Source organism: Podarcis bocagei (genome assembly GCF_964188305.1).
Source record: "Podarcis bocagei genome assembly, chromosome: 5".
NCBI classification, from domain to species: domain Eukaryota; kingdom Metazoa; phylum Chordata; class Lepidosauria; order Squamata; family Lacertidae; genus Podarcis; species Podarcis bocagei.
The window spans coordinates 102231978-102252657 of NC_138129.1; the positions used below are offsets into that span (position 1 = coordinate 102231978).

The 20680-nt window shown below is 48.2% G+C and overlaps 1 protein-coding gene across 1 annotated transcript; it reads right to left on the bottom strand.

Moving 5' to 3' along the window:
- Positions 1-1515: 1515 nt before the first annotated feature.
- On the bottom strand, positions 1516-20640 carry UCK2 (uridine-cytidine kinase 2). Its single transcript, XM_081193337.1, has 7 exons — positions 20237-20640; positions 13202-13361; positions 11749-11845; positions 7277-7419; positions 4311-4408; positions 3281-3329; positions 1516-2935 (listed from the first exon to the last, which is right to left on the bottom strand). Exons 1-7 carry the CDS (start codon positions 20348-20350, stop codon positions 2796-2798), a joined length of 801 nt encoding a protein of 266 aa, XP_081049463.1. The 5' UTR covers positions 20351-20640; the 3' UTR covers positions 1516-2795.
- Positions 20641-20680: the final 40 nt, after the last annotated feature.

Genomic DNA, 20680 nt, shown 5'->3' on the forward strand with positions numbered 1-20680 from the left:
GAGTTCTGGACTGGGCCTAAGGCAAGCTCACCAACTTCACTTTTCAGCAATCCAGTTTGGAGGTCACCAGTGCATGGACTAGAGTGGCTAGACTACCCTTATCCAGATGTAGCTGATGGACCACCTGAAACACTTGAGCCTCCAGTGACAAGCAAGGCACCTGCTCCTTCAGAGGAAGTGCAACCCCATTCAGAGTAGGAAATGGGTTTGTCAGCTGTACCTGGGAGCCGCCTACCCAGTCACACTCCATTGGTTGGCCCTCTTCCAGTCTGCCACTACATTCTGGCCCTGGTCCAGGTCTTGCTCAGCCACGCCCTATGCCAATGTTAAGGAGAAACAGGTGTGCGCCATCAGAATACTGACCACCCTGCGCTCTAAAACAGTTACCAATATCAGGCTCATGTTGACATTAAATAGGATTTGGGGACAAAATAGTGCCCTGTGGGATCCCATAGCAGAAGTGCCAGGGGGGGGCAAAAAGCACTCCCCTTGCCCTACTCGGTATTACTCAACTGCACAGGGAGGAAGGGCAGCACTGAAATACAGCACCTCCCAATACACAGTCAAGGATACTGTGGTCTCAAGATTGGAAAGAAAAACTGAGTATCAAACTGAAAATCTTTTACGCACTACAAAACTCAGTTGTTTTGCTATAACAGACAACCATAGGAAATTATGGTATTTATTAACAGAGAAATCCAGTCTATCACACAACCAAATTCATCTATTAGGAAATGATGGTGCAACTGGTGCAGGGCAAACTTCAGAAATCCTCTCCTCACATTACCATGACAGGCATCCTTTGGGTCTCCCTCCCGCTGGCCCCAACTAATCTGCTGTTGCAGGCAAGCGGGGGGGGGGGGGAGCCAGATGGTTGGCTTGGGCTGTCATTCAAGTTAATCCACTCAATGCTACAGAAAGACAGCTTCAGCCCAGCTAAAAATGTCTGGTATCATGGACAGAAACTGGCCTTGCCTTTCTGCTGAGCAAGTGTTTCATGGCATCTCAACCGGTTAAGGGTGGTGTGCCAGAGACAGGAGGTCCAAAGTGGGGGAAGCTCAGGATCTCACTGGCCCCTTTCTCCACAGCATGCATCATTTTGTGAAAGCCCTTTCATCTCTCCCCCAAACTTCCTTCTAAACTAAACAGCTCCAGATGCTGTAAGGTCTCCCCACAGGTGATTTGCTCCAGCCTCTTCATGATTTGGGTTGCCTTTTTCTGCACCTTTCGCAACTTTATTTTTAGGTGCAGCAACAGCCCATTCTCCTTTTGTCACATGTTCCCAGCCCTCATTCATTGTTCAGAAAAAGAGACCATTCTAAATTTTGCAAGGCATGTTACGAAAATGCATGTAGAATGGCATAGTTTATGTGTGCAAACAGAACTCATGCATACACATGAGTTCAATGTGTATGCTACAGGAGATCTTTTTAAATACAGAATTCTAGAGCACCTGATGTTACGCCTAGGAAAGAGTAGTCAGCGTGACCAAAATTATAAACAAAAACCACAATACACTTTTCATGCCACCTTTATTAAGTCTGAATGTTACATCTTGAAAGCAATAATTACGGAAAAGAGCAAAGTCCCAAGAGTTCTCCCACCTGACCTTATCCAGAAATTCCATCTAAACCCTGAAGAACAAGCCTCCTAGACTTGCAGGCAAAACAAGTGGCTCTTCCTATTCCCCTTCTAGGACAGGAGCAGGAAGCTGCTAATATTTATCTGTGGCTTGTCAGCCAGCCAGGACCCAAAACACCAGAGGACATACAAGCACCTTCTCTCTCCAACCACACCATTAAGGTGGGTGGGGGTGGTAGAAAACATTGTTGACTGCTTCAATCTGTATCAGCACAACCCTACACTGAGCACCATGGCACACGCACCCCTTTTCCTGTGTCCTGGTCACTCCCCATTCATTCCCAGGGCCCAGTCAGAAATGCTCACTATTAGCCCTGCTCATCCAAGTCAGTATCTATACATTGCTCCCTGGCTGGGATGGACACACAACACTCTTGTGTTTAGCACCACTAGGATGAACATGCAGAACTTCTGGTGATCCAAAGGCATCAGATGAATACCAGTTCTGAGGCTGGCTCAGGAAGACTTGGAAAGGCAGAGAGCATGTGGCCATATAGTCACATGGGTGCAGGCTTAAAGCCAAGCAGCACTCGGGAGCTGTGTCTGCCTTGCTCTCATCACTTTTAAGATTAGCCCGTTGCAAAACTATTGCTCAGCAGTAGGGGGATGAAAACGGGCATTCTGAGCCCAGGTGAGACTTCAGTTGAAACCTTTTTCTCTTAACAGCTCCCCCATCTCTCATCATACCAGAGCCCAATGATCTACATTTCTGAAAGCACAAGCCAAAAATGGTGCTTTCCTTACCCCCTTCCCTCCCTTCTTAGCTGATAATACAAACCTGAGGTCCAGATGTGATATGAAGCTAGTGGCAGAGCCATTTGGGCACCCAGTTCTGGTTCAATTCCTTCCCCCAATGCCTTGCACACAGCACCATCTTCCCCCAAGACAGAGATGCCACCTTTCCATTCCACAAAACCTAGAAATCATCAGCATCCTCACTGTAGGAATGTATTGCCCCGTGTTGGAGTTTGGAGCAGAGCCACCCTAGGAAGGCAAAATCTGACCATGGAAGCAAGAGTCCTTAGCACAGACTCATCAATCTATCCATTAGTCAGAAAAGAAGCCACCAAGCCCGGCAAGCGTGTTTGTACATGGGGCTGTAAATACAGGGCAGGAACCAAGGGCATTCAGTTCCTAAGGCAGCAGCCCTGAGGTCAATGTGGCCGGCTGCTTGCTTCCGAGTGCTGCTGCAGGCGGGGAGGAGTGTAGCCATTCAGGCAGCCGTTGGGCTGGCGCTTGCCAAGGCCTCCGTTCAGAATGTCCTGGATGTGCTGCACAATCAGATTGATGGCCACTGGGCAGAGAAGAGGAGGAGGGATTAGAATATAGTCCGCATAGAGTCCCAAGTTTCCTTCAAAATGCCTCATCGCCCTCCACACATACTCAACATCTCAGCAGCTCTACTCCACACCATGGTCCTCTCTCAACAAATCTATCCTTTTCTTGGAGAGTTGGAAGGGACCCCAAGAGTCATCTAATCCCACCCTCTGCAATGCAGGAATAAGAAAGGGAATTGTTGCATTGTTTCCAAGGCTGTAGAAAGCCAAATCCTCATATTTACCCTCTCCAGTTTCACATTCTCCAGAAACAGCTGCACAAGTCAAAAGCAAGTATTGTACTTGGAACGTCAACTACTCACCAAGATTATCCACGCCCCTTGGGATAATCACATCAGCATACTTCTTGGTCTGCCAGAAAGATAAAATCACATTACAGGGTGCTGCAGATGAAATCCAGAGCTGTTACCCATACCCGTTTGAGAGAACTGCTTTAGAATTTTTTCTCCTCAGCTCAAACAGCTGATGAAGTAATGAATGCTGAAAATACCTTTCCTTGCTCCCCTTTTCCCCTGGCAGAACTGCTGCCAGCTTCCACATTTCACAGCAAAAAAGAGGCGACTTTGTGGCCCCTTAAGTACATAAGGAGAGCCTGCTGGATCAGGCCAAAGGCCCAACTAGTCCGGCACTCCCAGTGGCCTCCCAGAGCCAGAGCATAGCTCTCTCCACCTGTCAGTCCCAGAAACTGCAATTCAGAGACATATTGCCTGACAGTGGAGACAGAACACACACACAGTGCGGAGTAGCCACTGATAGCCCTTCCCTAAACTGGAGACATAAGAGAAAATTAATTTTAAGTTATTATTATTAATGATAATAAAGTTATATAACAAGGAAAAAACATGCACACCCATGAGATATGGATTTGTGTGCACTTTTACACAGTATCTAGTCTACGGAAGTTTATGCCATGATACATTTGTTACATCTTTCAAGTGTGACAAAACTTAAATAATATGGCAGCTGTTGCAGGATCACTTGAGGAAGCTCTGCAGAAAGAGACCCTGGAATTGCAGCAGGGATGCATTCACAGAAAGCCCTCAGCCCTTATGGTAACAGATAAAAGTGTGAGAAATTGTGACAAGTGCAAAGAGCCTGCAAAAAACCATCTTCATATGCCACAATTTATTTTGAGCACCTGTTTGTGGAATGTCCAGCACAAAAATAGCCAAAGTTAATCTCTCTCATAGACAGGAATACAAAGCTCTAACTGGGAAGAGAAAGCACCCAACAAATCTTTCCCCCTTGTGAGCCTCCCAGGCACTCACAAAGAGGCCAGCCCAGCACTGACAGAGATGCAAAAGCCCTGGGGCTACCATATCCTTTACTCACAGGCAAGCAGAATTCTTCAAAGGCTGGCTTCACAAATGTAATATACTGAGATAAGATCTGCTCCAGGTCCCTGCCTCTCTCGCTTATGTCTCGGAGAACTGCAGGGGGGAAAGAAACCATGAGGAGGAGACTGACAGCAGCAGAGCTAGAACACAGCTACACTGACAGGTTGCCCAGCCAAGCAGAATATGGTGCTCTAAGCGGCTTGCTTTTTCTTTTTCTGCAAAGAGCAAGGCTTAAACTACAGAGATAGTTTTTCTTTAAACAAAGGAAATAAAACTTGAATACCAAAGTGTCCCGCCCCCCGCCCCAAGAAGTTAATAAGAACAGGAACTTGTGCTGAGTGGGGAAAATACAACACTGCGCTACTCAAAGCCAGCTTGGAAAGGAGTATGAGACTTCTGCAATGCAGAACAAGATGCATGTAAGTCACCACAGGGCCACTCCCACGGTGCTGAACAGCAGCCTTCACAGACGGTGGGCCCAGCAGCCCCAACAGCTCTTAGCTGTGCCCGCCTCCAGGTTGCTCGCATGAGGAAGCTGCTGCCCCTCCCAACTGGAGGCGTCGTTCCAACTGGGAGATGCTGCTTGACCATGGGGTCTGCAGGAGGGAAGGGGAGGCCCAAAGCCTATACAAGCCAGACTCGGGGGCAAAAGTCACATCCCAGGGGGAGACAGCACCCAAATGGGCCTTTGCAGGTGCCCCACAAACTCTGCAGCCAGGGAGCAACCTCCTGGGGTGAGGAACTCCCGGGGTACCCTGTGCAGGCGCCCCAGGGGGCCAATGTTCATCCAGGCGAGTTCCATCTTCACTGTAAATGCTCCACCGTTCTCCATCCATTTTCCACCTCCTCCACCCTAAACCACCAGGAGCCTCCAGAGGTTTGCAAGGCCCTGGGGGAAGGAGGCAGCTGAAGAGAGCGGGAGGGAGAGAGAAAACTACTGCTGGACGCAGAAGCCAAAAAGCAGGGGGCGGAGGAACAGATTGAGTGTAGGAAGACAAAGTAAAGGTTTTTCAAAATGGCTTTCCCAACTTTTCTGTGCTGTGCCTGGGGGCTGCTGGCAGAGGAAGCAACAGTGTCTTGCAGTGGAGCTGGCAGAAGTTGAACGGGCAAGGGGGCTGCCCTGCCCCTAGATGTACCCTTTCGAAAGGGTGGGTAATGACAACCCACAAAGTACCCCCTTCCTCCACTCTTGTCAGGGACTGAGTAGAGGAGGCGGAGGAATGGTGGATACCACCTCCTCCACCTGAACCTACCAGAGAAGAAGGAGACAGCGTAGATTGACAACAGGAGTTTGCGAGAGATCACAGCTGAAAGGCTGCAGAGGGGAGAAGCTGGGAAATATTGGGAGAGGAATAGGAAGCAGCAGCAGCACCAGGGGAGCGACAGCTGACAAGACTCAGTGTCTTTAGAAAGCATTCCACCCCTCACCCCTCACCCCTCACCCCCCAGACCCCGGTGGGCATTGAAAGTAGGAGAGCAGAAAGCTCAGATCAGCCAACATGGAAGCCTGACAACTACAGTGGTGCCTCGCAAGACGAAATTAATTCGTTCCGCAAATCTCTTCGTCTTGCGGTTTTTTTCGTCTTGCGATGCACGGTTTCCCATAGGAATGCATTGAAAATCAATTAATGCGTTCCTAGGGAAACCGCCTTCAGACCAGGTCCGGGGACAGTCTGTCCCCGGACCTCTTTTGAAGGCTGGGGGGGGGGGACAAGGGCTTTTCTTCCCACCCCCAGCATTTTAAAAAAACCCGGGACAGCGGAGGACTTCTCCGCTGTCCGGGGCGATTTAAAAGCCCCTGGGAAGGCAGGCAGGGGGGACAAAGACTTTTGCCCCCCGCCCGCCTTCAGAAGAGGTCCTGGACCTCTTCTGAAGGCGGGCGGGGGGCGAATGTCTTTGCTCCCCCCCCCGCCTGCCTTCAAAAGGTGTCCCCGCGGCGGCGGGAGGTGTCCCCTGCCCCCCGCCCGGCTTCGGAGCACCGGGAGAAGCGATCTCCCTGCAGCCCCTTGCTGCAAAAGACGTCCTGGGGGAAGCGGGGAAGAAGCGCTTCGCTTCCCGCTTCCCCCGGACGTCTTTTGCAGCAAGGGGCTGCAGGGAGATCGCTATCTCCCCCCAGCCCCTTGCTTCAGAAGAGGTTCGGGGGCAGCGGGAAGCGAAGCGCTTCGCTTCCCCGCTTCCCCCGGACGTCTTTTGCAGCAAGGGGCTGCAGGGAGATCGCTATCTCCCCCCAGCGCCTTGCTTCAGAAGAGGTCCGGGGGCAGCGGGAAGCGAAGCGCTTCGCTTCCCCGCTTCCCCCGGACGTCTTTTGCAGCAAGGGGCTGCAGGGAGATCGCTATCTCCCCCCAGCCCCTTGCTTCAGAAGAGGTCCGGGGGCAGCGGGAAGCGAAGCGCTTCGCTTCCCCCGGACGTCTTTTGCAGCAAGGGGCTGCAGGGAGATCGCTATCTCCCCCCAGCCCCTTGCTTCAGAAGAGGTTGGGGGCAGCCCGCTTCCCCCGGACGTCTTTTGCAGCAAGGGGCTGCAGGGAGATTGCTATCTCCCCCCAGCCCCTTGCTTCAGAAGAGGTTGGGGGGAACGGGAAGCGAAGCGCTTCGCTTCCCCGCTTCCCCCGGACGTCTTTTGCAGCAAGGGGCTGCAGGGAGATCGCTATCTCCCCCCAGCCCCTTGCTTCAAAAGAGAAGACCCGCTGTCCCCGGGGCAAGCTTTGTTTTGCGAAGCAAGCCCATAGGGAAATTCGTCTTGCGAGGCAACTCGAAAACGAAAAAACCTTTCGTTTTGCGAGTTTTTCGTCTCGCGAGGCGTTCGTCTTGCGGGGTACCACTGTATAGGAAAACAAGGTTTTCCCTCACCACCACCACCACGTTATGCTCAAGAGCAATGCTTTGCTTTTGTACTGTTGTGAACTTCATTTTTAAAATAAACTTTTTTACTCCCCTCTTCATCTGAAAAGGCTACCAACTTACCCCTGCGGGAGAGTCGGGTGTCTGCATCTGTGTCCACAAAGAGCTTCATCTGGAATAGGTCCCGAACCTCTTGGTTGTAGAAGGCCAGGATGCCCTCAAATAACACCACATCAGCAGGGTACACAGTCACTGCCTCTTCTTTGCTGTTAATAGGCGCAAAAGAGATTAATGCATGGTCAGGAAAGCCATGCAGATGACAACAGGGTCTGATCCAAAGCTCTTATGATGCTCCTGATTTTGTTTTTGTTTTTTATTAGGCTATTGTTCACATTTAAATTAGTTTTATTTATTTGTATATGTTTAGGTAACATGGAGCCAAAACATGGCATATAATTATTTATATAAATAAAATAATTGGGAGCAGTTTGTTGCTCCATCCACATAGGACTGCAATTTCCTGAGAATTCTTTTCAGCCCAAGAAATAAGTGAGAAAACCTGTGGACTTTGATTGGTTTAACTTCAAGAAAAGGAAGGGATGAGCACATAAAGGATTGTTTTTTTCTCTTTCCCAAGCCTATCACTCAGAACTCAGTATGCCTGTGAACTACAACTGAGGACTCGAAAGTTCTCAAACAGATCCATGAACTAAAAGTGGTAGTTTAGGAACAGACAGACAAAGATCTGCAGGAAGCAGCCTCATTTTTGACACATGGAGTCACTCCTCCAAAGAGTTCAAGACTTTTGTTGCAAACTTTTTATAGTTCTCAGCTGCTTCTTTTAAGGCACCAGATATGCGCATGATTCTTAGATGGGTGCGAGTAATCCTCAAGTGAGAGGCATATAACCGATGAAATGAACTCTGGTCCATAAAAGCTTATGCCCTAATAAATGTGCAAGTTTGAAGGCATCCCAATATTCTGTTTTTCAAACATTTTGTGAGGTAGTAGGTCTTGAGCCAAGGGACGCGGGTGGTGCTGTGGGTAAAATCACAGAGCCTAGGACTTGCCAATCAGAAGGTCGGCGGTTCGAATCCCCGCGACGGGGTGAGCTCCCATTGCTTGGTCCCTGTTCCTGCCAACCTAGCAGTTCGAAAGCACGTCAAAGTGCAAGTAGATAAATAGGTACCGCTCCAGCGGGAAGGTAAACGGCGTTTCCGTGTGCTGCTCTGGTTCACCAGAAGCGGCTTAGTCCTGCTGGCCACATGACCCGGAAGCTGTACGCTGGCTCCGTTGGCCAATAAAGCGAGATGAGCGCCGCAACCCCAGAGTCGGTCACGACTGGACCTAATGGTTAGGGGTCCCTTTACCTTTGTCTTGAGACATACACTACAAAAACAACAGAATTATAAGACTAAAGAATCTAAGTACTGAATTTTAGCATCAGAAATGTCACTAAAAATTACTTTAGATGTTTCCAGTGGTTTTTGTTTATTTCTACAGCACTACCCATGGATCCTTGGTTTCATAAGCAAAGATAACAAATCTGGAAGGTGTTTATAATCTAAACTTGAATAGTGGTGAGAGACCTTAACACTGCATGTTCAAATATTTTTTATCAGCACTGGAAAACTACACAAAAGTATTGGAACAAGAGAAACCAATATACAGTCCTACCTTGGAAGTCAAACGGAATCTGTTCCAGAAGTACATTCGACTTCCAAAACATTCTAAAACCAAAGCGCAGCTTCCTGCAGCCAATCGGAAGCCACAGAAGCCCTGTTGGATGTTTGGCTTCCAAAAGAACATTTGAAAACCGGAACACTCACTTCCGGGTTTTGTCGTTCGGGAGCCAAAACGTTCGAGAACAAAGCAGTTCGACTTCCAAGGTACGACTGTATACAAAAGGTGGTGGGGCAGGGAGGGTGAGGAGAAGACAGGAGCTGGAGACCACTGGGAAAGGTCTTTAATTGGAAATATCTATAACTTTTCCCCTCAAAGAGGAAGACAGGTGACACTATTCTCCTTTAAAGGAGGAAGCTGCCAGAGATTATGGGCTCTAGTTCTCTTATCTCAGTTTTTTCTTCTCCTCCTCCTCCCACAAATGCTATCTCCAGGTTTTTGGGGCTACCTTTCTGCTCAAATAAGTTACAATCATAGAATCAGAATTGGAAGGGACCCTGAGGATCATCTAGCCCAACCCCCTGCAAAGCAGGAATACACAGCTATCCCAAACGGAGATCAAGGTTGTAATAACCTCTTTCATGTGGTAGCTCCACAGACTGTGGTACCTCAATGTCCAGTGCTTCCAGTATCCTTGCAGTTTGTGCCACTTCATTTGCTGAGAAACAGCAGCTTAAATGCAAAGCCCCAGTGAGAAGCAGGTCTTGCTTTACAAAGGCATTCTGTGAAATGGCAGTGAGATTTGTGCTTCCGGAGTTTCAGGGCAAGGATCCTGATACATTTGAAATTGGGACCCAATCCAAGTTGCACAAGATGTTCTGACTCTCATCTCCTCTAGCCTGAAAGGGTACCTAGTGAACTGTATCAAGACTGCCTGTTGGTCTGCCTGTTGAGATCTTGGTCCTAGAGTTTAATTGGTTATTTTATGTCTTCCTCTACCACTGCATGTCCAGGCATACTTCACTGATCCATTTAATTAAAAAAACTTTCAGGTTGACTTCTTTGGATTTTCTCATCCTCAAATTTAAATGTCTCCTGTTTTCAGGTCACCTGCCTGATAGTGGAGTGCTTTATTACGGTGAGCTGTTTTCTTACTTTCTTATAATGTTAACTTTCCATGTCACAGTATTTACTAGTACTTACTGCAATTTCTGTGTCCATTAATTTTAATAAGATTTCAGCTTATTTGTAATAAGACTTCTATTTGTAATAAGACTTCATTCCAGGCTGAGAAAAGTTATTGGCACGTTAGAAACTGGCAAGGAAAAGTGCCCTTCATTGGGACTCTGCATGGGAGTTTTGGTGACTTTTGAGAGTCTGCATTCACCACCAGATAAAGCTCAGTTTTGCTAGCTGATGTCCCTGAGTAGTGCAGAGCTTCTTGTGCCAGAAACATAGGATTTCAAGTTCACTTCTTTCTTCTGGACCATCTACCTTTCATCACCCAGTTTTTAAAGCAAACTCTGAGTTTCTAAATTAATCTGTTATTTGGGTGTAATGGAATTATGCAGCCACAATACTTGATAAGTCACACCCCATAAAATCTGTATGTGTGATTTGCTGCCTTCTCCCCACCCCCAAAAATGGATTTGTTGGTTTTAAAAGGCATGTCTGTTAAATTTCTAACTGATATCTTCCCCAAGTGCTAAGACTGCACAACTGTGCCTCCAATGATAGTTTACAATGTTCTGTGGGATCTGGGAATGCAAAACTAAAGTTGCTTCCTTTTTATTTTTTCCTACTGGGAATGATCCTTGTCTGTAGGGCTTAGAATGGACAGTCTTGGATTTGTCAAGAAGAAGAGTTTGGATTTGATATCCCGCTTTATCACTACCCTAAGGAGTCTCAAAGCGGCTAACATTCTCCTTTCCCTTCCTCCCCCACAACAAACACTCTGTGAGGCGAGTGGGGTTGAGAGACTTCAGAGAAGTATGACTAGCCCAAGGTCACCCAGCAGCTGCATGTGAAGGAGCGGAGAGGCGAACCCGGTTCACCAGATTACGAGTCTAACGCTCTTTCAGTCTGACTGGATTCAGGATTCTTTTCTGAGAAAACAGTACAAAAAGGAGATCAGGGAAAGCTCCCTGCTGATATGTCACAACTTGCTACCTCCTCAGGTTATACAAACTAAAAAGCAAACATAGAAACATGAAAAGAACCCATCCACATTGATAAGTGGCCCTGTACCAAAGGAGCCTAAACTGAGAGGATGTTAGAGATGCACGCACAATGTTCACAGTCTGCTTCCATGGATCCCTTCAACTTCTCTGAGGAGTCCAGCTTTAAAAGGCCCCTCATCATTTGGAATAGCGCTGGTCTGTTGGCAGGAAGAGGGCAGATGCAATGGGGGAGGAGAGGAAATTATGTCTCGTCATCATCATTGCCATGGAGTTGCCAAAAAATAAACTCTAGACCAAGTACCTCCTACCATCTCAGACCCACGTCTAGAGCAAACATGCCTTTCGGGAACCATTTCTTAATCTTCTACCATGTAGTTGTATACTGGGGTGCTCATGTCGTGACCAGCCTTGGGGCCCGACCCACCAGTTAAAGACCACTAGGCTACAATTCACTGGATTTGGAATAGTGAAACTGAATGAAGGCAACCGCTCCTTTCTTGTCATTTCATTGCAGGGAACGCACCCGACACAACATGGGAGTCCACCTCTGTTTTCTTCTACCAAAGCAAACACTAGATAAACAGGAGGGAAGTAGGAAGAACTGTTTTACAATTTTCCTTCGACTAGACCATTAGATATTAAAGGTTGGTTTCGGGGCAAGATGCAGCATTTACATTTTATGCAAATGTTTTCCACCATGGGCTCACTGGAAGGATCTGCTAATGAGAAGCAATGCAGACGAAAAGCGCCACATCCAAAGCACAGAGCAAAAGAGGGGAGAAGCAGACTTACCGAGAATGAGAGACAAAGTCATAAACGGGGATCTGAACTGTTTTCCCTTCCAATATCTCCCTAAGAGTTTTGACGATCAGTTCATTGTCAAAGGCATCTGTAGCAAGAATGAGAGAGGGGAAGTTAAACAGTGCGAAGTAGGTCTCCCTAGTGAGGCAGAGGAAGCCTCAGAGGAAAGCATAAACGTCCCACAAAACCTTCCTAGTTAGGTGAAGTCTTCTGCATCACAAGAAAGATACAATTTTTGGCTAACCAGAAATTGTGCCTGCCAGGTTTCTACCCAGCCCCACTTGACAGCAGTGGCCAAGGAAGCCTCTGAATGAAAGGATGGCTTGGAATTAGTGGGCTCTGACTGCAGCACCAGCCAAGAAAGCCCCCAAACTCTTATTTCCTGCTCTGGAACAGGAAAGGGAGGGGGGCCTGCCATTTTGGCTCTACCTGGCAAAGGTGATCCAGGAGCCTTGGCCAAACAGCCTCTGGGTATTGGTGGGGGGGGGGGAATCACTGGGTAGCTGCCAGATAATTCCTCTCCAATTCTGTAGTTTCAAGCTTGGGAGAAATGGTTGTCACACTCAGTGGAGAGGAACAGTCCTTTCATCAGAGTGAACAAGATTATCTTTGCTCTCATGGTTCCTTTCTATCTGAAATAAGTTTACACAGAACTTTCCACTGCAGTGGGAAATCTGGAGCTTGGGAATGAGTGAAAAGGCCTCTTCAGCTTTGGTACCTGTACAATTGGGGGGGGGGGAGCCAACAGGAGGCCTGGTTTCTACCTTGTTCTTCCTCCCCCTGCTTCTTTGCTCTTTGCTCATTGTAGTTTCACCTTGGCTTTATATTGTTTTCCACTATACTGTATATCATTGCTTTAATTTAATTTTTGATAGCTATGGATCAGCTCTACCTCTCTTTTTCTGAGGCCTGTAACCTGCTAATTTAGGTAGCCACTTCATCTACAGAATAATCAAAAATTATTCATTACTTATTGTTATAACTTCAATAATCATTATCATGAATGATCAGAACATTGTATATTATGTAACTTGGGTAGCTGAAGGGAAGAAAGAATTGGTTAAGCTTGTACTCCAAGCAAATTTAAAGTAGCAGGATGAACATAAGAGGTTTGCAGGGGAAAGGGTAATTGTTTTGTTTTTCTTCTTATTTTATGTATTTTGTGTTTTTATCTTGCATTTTTTTTTGCTGTGAACTGTTCTAAGCTCTATGGATGAAGGGCAGCATATAAATTTAATAAATAATAACAACAACAGCAGCAATAACAATCTATCCTATTGTCAAGGTGGGGCCTCCTCTCAACAGCTCTCAAATGATCTCTCTTGAGCAGGGCAGGTTGTTTTGACATTGCAATTTCCCAGTTCTGTCTTTGGGAAGTCTAAGTAGAAGCTAAGGAAAAAGCCTATGCCCCTCTACTCCCTTCCCAGGCTTCATGATGAGTTACCTGGGTGGTCAAAGTTGAACTGGCCTTTGAGAGCTTTGGCTTTTTGCTCTGTACTGAGCACACGATAGAAGCTGTCCTGGCTCAGAATCACCACCTGTTTCTGGCGATGGTCTACTTCATTCTGACCAAGCAGTTGGACTATTTTGGCACAGACAGAGGACTGCAAAAGATGCAAAGTGAGAGAGAGAGAGAGAGAGAGAGAGAGAGAGAGAGAGAGAGAAACATAATCTAAAGTGGACTGAAGGACTGACAGGTGTTGACCCTCCAGTTGCAAAGGACCCAACTTATCCGCAAGCTTCCAAGGGGCAGGGCGCTCCTCTGGAAAGGAGTACGGCAACATCTGCCAAATATATAACTGTGTCCCCTGGAAAGAACAGAAAAGTGAAGGCCCTGCAACACCTAGTCCAGCAGGAACATGTTCATAGGACAGGGATCAAGCATGTAAAACTTCTTTTATAAATGTTGCAGGCATACTTGTCCTTCATTAACAGGCAGTCCTTTCATTCCTGTTAGTTCACCCCTTTCAAGCTTACATACCCACAATTAATTTGATCTCCTTGCCTCTCCCTTGTCAGGGAGGAGACAGGTTTGTGCCCCATTGGTGGAAGGCATTCCAAGCACCTCCTGACCCCCCCATCTTTTCCTTTCCAGTAGAAATATGCTGACAGAAGGGGCAGGCATGTATCTTCAGCTGCTTCCCTTTCCACATATAAATCGGTGGATCTCAAAATCAGTAGCCGGAGCATTAGGCAATGACAGCACCTGAGCATTTTCATCATAGGCAGAAAATATATTCTTATATAGGCTTTGACCCACTGCTCTGTCCTTCCACTGGACTGTCCTTTGGCCAGCTGCTTCTCTCCCAGCAAGGATTTCATGTCTCCTGCTGGTCTTTCAAATGTCAACAGACCATCCCTCCCCAACCTTGGGCTAAGGGTAGTGCAACTTGCTTCCAGTTCAGTCTGCAACCTTCTTTCCAGCACTCATCAAGTACATCATATCTGGGCACTGGGGGGGGGGGGGCATGACCAAGCAGGGAACGCTCCACTATTTTACGGGACTTGGGCTCAGCCCAGGCCAGGTCAAGGTCACAGCAGGCCTGTTCTGATGTTCCTGACAGGAGGTCTCATTGTAAGTACTCCAGTTTGCTACACTAGTCAAAGGAACAGGATAACTCTACCAGACAGCAGAAGAGCTTACTGAGCATTTCTGCAGGGCTCCTAACTTGTGATCATTCTACCGGAAGCAAAGCTCACTTCACTGGCTCAGCTGGGAGCAACATTTGCCTCCTCCCCTTCCAGAACATCTCTAGCTGTTACCTTTCCGCATAGTTATTAGAATAAATTCCATAGGAAACCTACAATATATTGCAGTTTATCCTTAGTCCCCAATAGGAGTGCTCCAAATCAGGGTTCTAGTCAGCCTGGAACAAACATCTCACAGTACATTTCTGGCACTCTTGGAGGACACTTTCTCCCTTTCCCACTGTGCTATATGGCACTAGAAGGCTGCCAGTCCTGAAGCAGAGAGCCTTTTAACCTCATGGGATGTATCCCCCCTAATTCCAATTCCTATTTCCAGAATATCAGCAACTGCTACAGGTTCAAACAGGCAATTTCCCCTCAATCTTCCTCTATTCGCCTTTGCTTCTACTGACATGTTAACAGTTGATGTTTCAATTGCCTTCAATTATCACCAGCCCCTGGCCTATTAGCAAACTCTGATGACTGAGTACCTGCCAGCCTGGAAGTGAAAGGGAACCACCGAAAAACAAGGTAGTGGTTTCTACATACTCAGGAGACACATCAGCATTTAAATCTGCAAATTAAAGATGATTTTTAAATATACACCCCAAGATAACCTGACAAATCCCAGAATTTACAGAAAGCCTAGCCAGACAAGAAATCCTGCCAACCCAACAGAGTTGACACACAATGCTAGGGTCAGTTAACAAAAATAAAACAACAACAACAAGGAAAATGGAGGGAAGAGGGCAACAGCCCATTCAGGCCTGTAACAGCTTAAAGCAAGTGTCCTAGAAATGGGGATAAGTTAGTAGGGTACAAACAATGAAGCTTAACAGAAACCCTTCCTTCCCTGAACCACACAAGGAATTTTTAGAATCACAACTGTAGAGTTGGAAGGGACCCCTAAGACTCATCTAGTTCAGTGTTTCCCAAACGTTTTTGGGCAACGGCACACCTGCTTACCGGAAAAAAATCTCGCGGCACACCACCATTAAAGCCCCGCCCCGTGACGTCAGCGCGCAGCGTCACGCCGGGAGGGACGCACAAAAGTGAACGTTTTTTCCCTCCCCCTTGCCGGGGTGGGAGGAGGCAGCAGAGCGAGGGCAGCTGAGGCGGCGGCGGCAGCTGAGGCGGCGGCGGCTGCGATAGCGGGCGGAGGAGGAGCCGTCGCCGGGAGTTGCTGCTGCTGCTGTTGCTGCTGCTGCCTGGACATGCCGGCCTCCTCCTCCTCCGCTGTCTCGCGCTCCTCCCTTTTGCGCGCGCTGCCCCGCCGCTCGGCACCACCACCGCGGAGCCGCCCCGGCTCGACGCGGATCCTCGCCGCCGCCGCCTCTCGCCGCCGCCTCTCGCCCGCCTCCCTCCCACGGCACACCAGCCGGTGTCTCACGGCACACTAGTGTGCCGCGGAACACCGGTTGGGAAACACTGATCTAGTTTAATCCATGCAATGCAGGAATCACCGTTAAAGAACCCCTCACAGATGACCATGAAGGAGAGTGACATCTAAAGGGTGGCACATGGAAGAGGGAGCAAGCTTGTTTTCTCCTCTCCAGAGGGTAGAACCCGAACCAATGGATTCAAGTTACAAGAAACTAAACATTAAAAGGAACTTCCTGAGCATAAGAGCTGTTCAACAGTGGAACTGTCTTCCTGGAAGGGAGGTTTTTAAGCAGAGGTTGGATGGCCATCTGTCAGGGATGCCTTATTTGAGATTCCTGCGTTGCAGGGGGTTGGGCTAGATGACCCTTGGAGTGCCTGCCAGCTTGACAATTTTATGATAGGCAACACTTGAAAGAGAAACCAAGCTTTCAGAAGGAAAGCTGTATTTACAGCAGCTGTACATCCTAACTATGATAAATGTAGGTCTTTACAAGATCTAAAATCCCGTTGTACATGTAAAACTAATGGTGTTATCTGCACTCCCAAATATTTTATTAACTTGTGGCAGGATTTTAAACCCATCTGTTTCTGAATGATTGATTTGTTAGCGGGAGAAATTCCCATTCTCAGCAAGTCTTCCCCTACCATCTGGGTATAATGATGGTGGACTTTGTATTGACATTCATTTTTAAACTGTTTACAGCAGGGGTCAGCAAACTTTTACAGCAGGGGGCCGGTCCACTGTCCCTCAGACCTTGTGGCGGGCCTGACTATATTTTTTTTTGGGGGGGGGAATGAACAAATTCCTATGCCCCACAAATAACCCAGAGATGCATTTTAAATAAAAGGACACATTCTACTCATGTAAAAACATGCTGATTGCCAGACCATCCATGGGCCAGATTTAAAAGGCGATTGGGCTGGATCTGGCCCCCGCGCCTTAGTTTGCCTACCCATGGTTTAGACTCATTAGAAATAACTTGTTTATATAATATCATGAGCTGCTGCTGCTCACCAATGGACAACTATCATTTGTTTTAGAGTTGACACACTAATCCACAATCATACCTACACTAATATCCTAGATATCGCAATATTTTCGGTCAGCCAAAAATCACTTCTCCACAGGGGAAAACCAGCAGAAAATGCTTAAAGAGAGTTCAGATAAGGTGTGTTAAACTCTAGCCTTCCATTTAGCCTAGCTAGAGAGTTTTTCCTGTTTTCTTTTCCGTATGTCAGAAGCTTGTATATCCAGGAGCAAATTACACTTCATTCTTAATCTGTTGTACAGGAATCATTTTTAGCATTGACTAAAAGCAAGAATCTCTAACAATAAAACTGTTTTCTGCTCAACTATTGAGAAGTGTACAACACATCCTAGATCACAGGTTAGGGCAGGCTTCCTCAACTTCGGCCCTCCAGATGTTTTGAGACTACAATTCCCACCATCCCTGACCACTGGTCCTGCTAGCTAGGGATCATGGGAGTTGTAGGCCAAAAACATCTGGAGGGCCGAGGTTGAGGAAGCCTGGGTTAGGGCGTCCAAGGAATACTGGCTAAGCTGGGCGGTATCTGGTTTTCAACACTGTGATATACCAATACATCAAAATGTCTGAAATAAGGATGGAGCTATGTAGAGGCAAATGTGGTAATGTCTTGGCAACTGCTACTACTAACGGGTCTAAAAATGAAAAAAAATTACTTACCTCTTCCTAAAATCTTCCTTTTTATACGGAGGGGAACTATTTAGGGGGAACAAACAACATAAACACCCCCCAGAAAATAAAAACACTTCTCCCCTTTCCTTTTTTTGCCAGTGGGGTAGGTGGGAGGGAATAAAAAGGAAGCAGTAGCAGCACATAAGGAAGTATAGGGTTGGTGAAACAATGTGAGAAAGCAAAGGGAGGAGGGGAGAATTGGGAGAGATCATGGGTGAGAAGGAGAAAATGGGAAGGAAAACAAGGGTGGGGAGACGATCACACACAAACATGCAGAAGGGGAGAAGTGAGGAAAGAAGCTTAAACAGTAGGGCAAAGTTTTTGTTTTTATTCTGAAGTAAATAACGTTTCACAGGAGAAAGGAAGGGGGAAAGGGGCTTCCACCAAGAAGCCCAGAGCCAGCTCAGACCAGCATCTCCATAAGCCGCCTACCAGCCTGGTGCACCACCTACTAGCCTACTTAAAGCAAGAGCACCTGAGGGAAGTTTCTGCTGGCTGCTTTTGCCAGTGCCTTGTGACTCACTGCCCCTGCAGGAGGTAGCAGAGAGCTGAACTGCGCAGGAATCAAAAGCAGCACTGGCTGGCATCCCCCCCCCATGATTTGTGATATATTGCCAAGAAATAAATTATTAAACAGTTATCATGATACAGACTTCAAAAAACAGTTCTGAATATTACATTGATACCACCCAGCCCTAGAAAAGGGCTTAGAAAGGAGGAAGATTTTGTTCTGCCATATGGTCCTAAGCAGTCACCACCATGACACCCCTCTCTCCATATACTGGCAGAGTATCTAGGATCACAGCTTCCCATTGAGCCAGAAGCGGTTTAGTCCTGCTGGCCACATGACCTGGAAAGCTGTCTGTGGACAAATGCTGGCTCCCTCGGCCTGAAAAGCACCCCATAGTCACCTTTGACTGGACTTAACCATCCAGGGGTCCTGGATTAAAGATCTCTCTCTTTATGTTATTTCCTTGCTAGCTGTTATTTTTGGTTCACATATAAGGCCCAAAGAGAACCTTGTTGATTTTTACCATGAGTACATCTGTCTTGTACTTTGGCTGCTTTGCACTGGAAAACAAGGAAAATTGGGGAGGTGGAACTTATTGGTCAAATACTTAAACAGGAAGCAAACAATTACTTTTTTCAATTATTTTTATTGATTTTCAAATTATTAAAAATCATTGCCAAATTAATTCAATTTAATAGGAAACAAACAATTACTGGCCACTTGATTCAGCTGTTAAAAGTGGGAGTTGTGATTTCAAACAAAAAACCCTCACTATTTAAAAACATCTCTTAATTTGTTTTCCTAATAGAGCTCAGTAAATAGTTTAAGAAAAATGGAGGAACAGCTCTCAAGTTTCTTAGAAGCTGAGGGAATGGTGACATCTGTGCTGCCTTCACCCCCGACATCTGCAGAGAAACCCAGAAAAACCTGCTGCACTCAAAACTGCAAACTGCCATTTGGAAGGGCAGGTGCAAGATGAAACCTAGAATTCTGACATGCTGTTTTGCTTCAAGACTATCAAGTCTCAGGAACACCACAAAGCCTGGAAAAAATGTGGGAGCAGGTATCAAGAGTTTTCAAGTGGCTATTTTAATACAGTATATAAACCCCCAAGCATGCAGGGTCTTAAGGACTTGAGGGGAGAAAACAGAAACAAGACTAGAGTTTCATCAGTCCAGCTGCAGGAGAAGCAGAAAGAGAAGGATCCCACCAGTCCGTGACCATATTCCTGCCACCAAAGGATAAGCCAGCAAAGCAAAGCCACCCTGAGGGCTTTCTAGCCACTGAAGGACAGGCTAAGCTCTTATTTTCCTCTAGAACAGGATAGTCGGAATCTGGCTTTTGTCTTGCGGGAATGTGGAGACACCCAGCTAGCTGCACAAGGAACCCGACGGGGTTGTTGCTCATAGCAGCTTGCTCCCCCCTCAGCACCTGCTCCCAGCAACTCACCGGCAGGCCTGCAAACCTACCCCCCTCCCACCACGCCAAGCTCTAAGGGACAGGAGAGCGCGCCTGGGGAAAAAGAGATGCCATCCTTGTACCTGTATTTTGGGGAAAACTTTTCGCTATTACCGTACACTACTTGTGGTGTGTAGTGGTTAAGAGCCAGTGTGGTGTAGTGGTTAAGAGCAGTAGACTCGTAATCTGGGGAACCGGGTTCACGTCTCCGCTCCTCCACATGCAGCTGCTGGGTGACCTTGGGCCAGTCACACTTCTCTGAAGTCTCTCAGCCCCACTCACCTCACAGAGTGTTTGTTGTGGGGGAGGAAGGGAAAGGAGACTGTTAGCCGCTTTGAGACTCCTTAAAGGGAGTGAAAGGCGGGATATCAAATCCAAACTCTTCTTCTTCTTCTTCTTCTTCTTCTTCTTCTTCAACGAGCTCCACGCGCAGCTGTTGCCTTGACAAAGGGCCACTTCTGGCCCCGGAGCTCCCCGTACACGGAGAACGGGAGCCCGCCCCCCCGGCCCTCGAGGCCGCCCGATCCCCCTCGCGCGGCGGCTGCGCGCACGTGGCGGGACGCTCTAGCCCCCCTCCCTCGCCACTGAGGCGCCGGTGAGGTCGCAGAGCCGCCCCAGCCGGGCTGCTCTCCATCTGGATGGCGACAGTGCCTCTGAGCGCGTGCAGAGAGGCGCCTGGAGCGGGAAGCGCGCCGCCGCCGCCGCCCGGCCCCCCGCTCACCTTGCCGCTTGCAGTCCCTCCGCCGACCCCGATGAGGAAAGGCTCCCCGCCGCCTGCTCCGTCGCCGGGCGGCCTCCCGCGGCCCTGCACGCCCTGCTCGCTGTCGCCGGCCATGGCCGCTCCCGCTCGCCTGCGGCCGGCGCCTCCTCGGCCTCCCCGCCGCCTGGCCCTCGCAGGACCGCCCCTCCCGCCTGACGCACGTGGGAAGCGCCCGTCACGTGTACAGGTCCCCGGGGCGGCCTGGCTGCTCTTTCGTGTCCCTCCGCCGCATCGGGTGCAGCCCGCGCGCCAAGAGAGTCATGCGTCTGCGAAAGAGGCGGCAGCTCCCGCCCCGGGCGCGTCTATGGGCGTCTCAGAAACGGCCTTTCTCCTCGCGCCTCACCGCTGCCCGCCGGCCGCGGCGAGGGGAGGCGGGAGATGGGAGGGCGGGCCAATCAAGTCCCG

Coding starts and splice junctions, on each gene's coding strand:
- UCK2 (XM_081193337.1), bottom strand. CDS start 20,350: ATGGCCGGCGACAGCGAGCAGGGCGTGCAGGGCCGCGGGAGGCCGCCC. Junction 11,846..13,201: donor GTTCAACTTTGACCACCCAG/GTAACTCATCAT, acceptor TTCTTGCTACAG/ATGCCTTTGACAATGAACTG. Junction 4,409..7,276: donor CACCCGACTCTCCCGCAGGG/GTAAGTTGGTAG, acceptor TCCCCCCTGCAG/TTCTCCGAGACATAAGCGAG.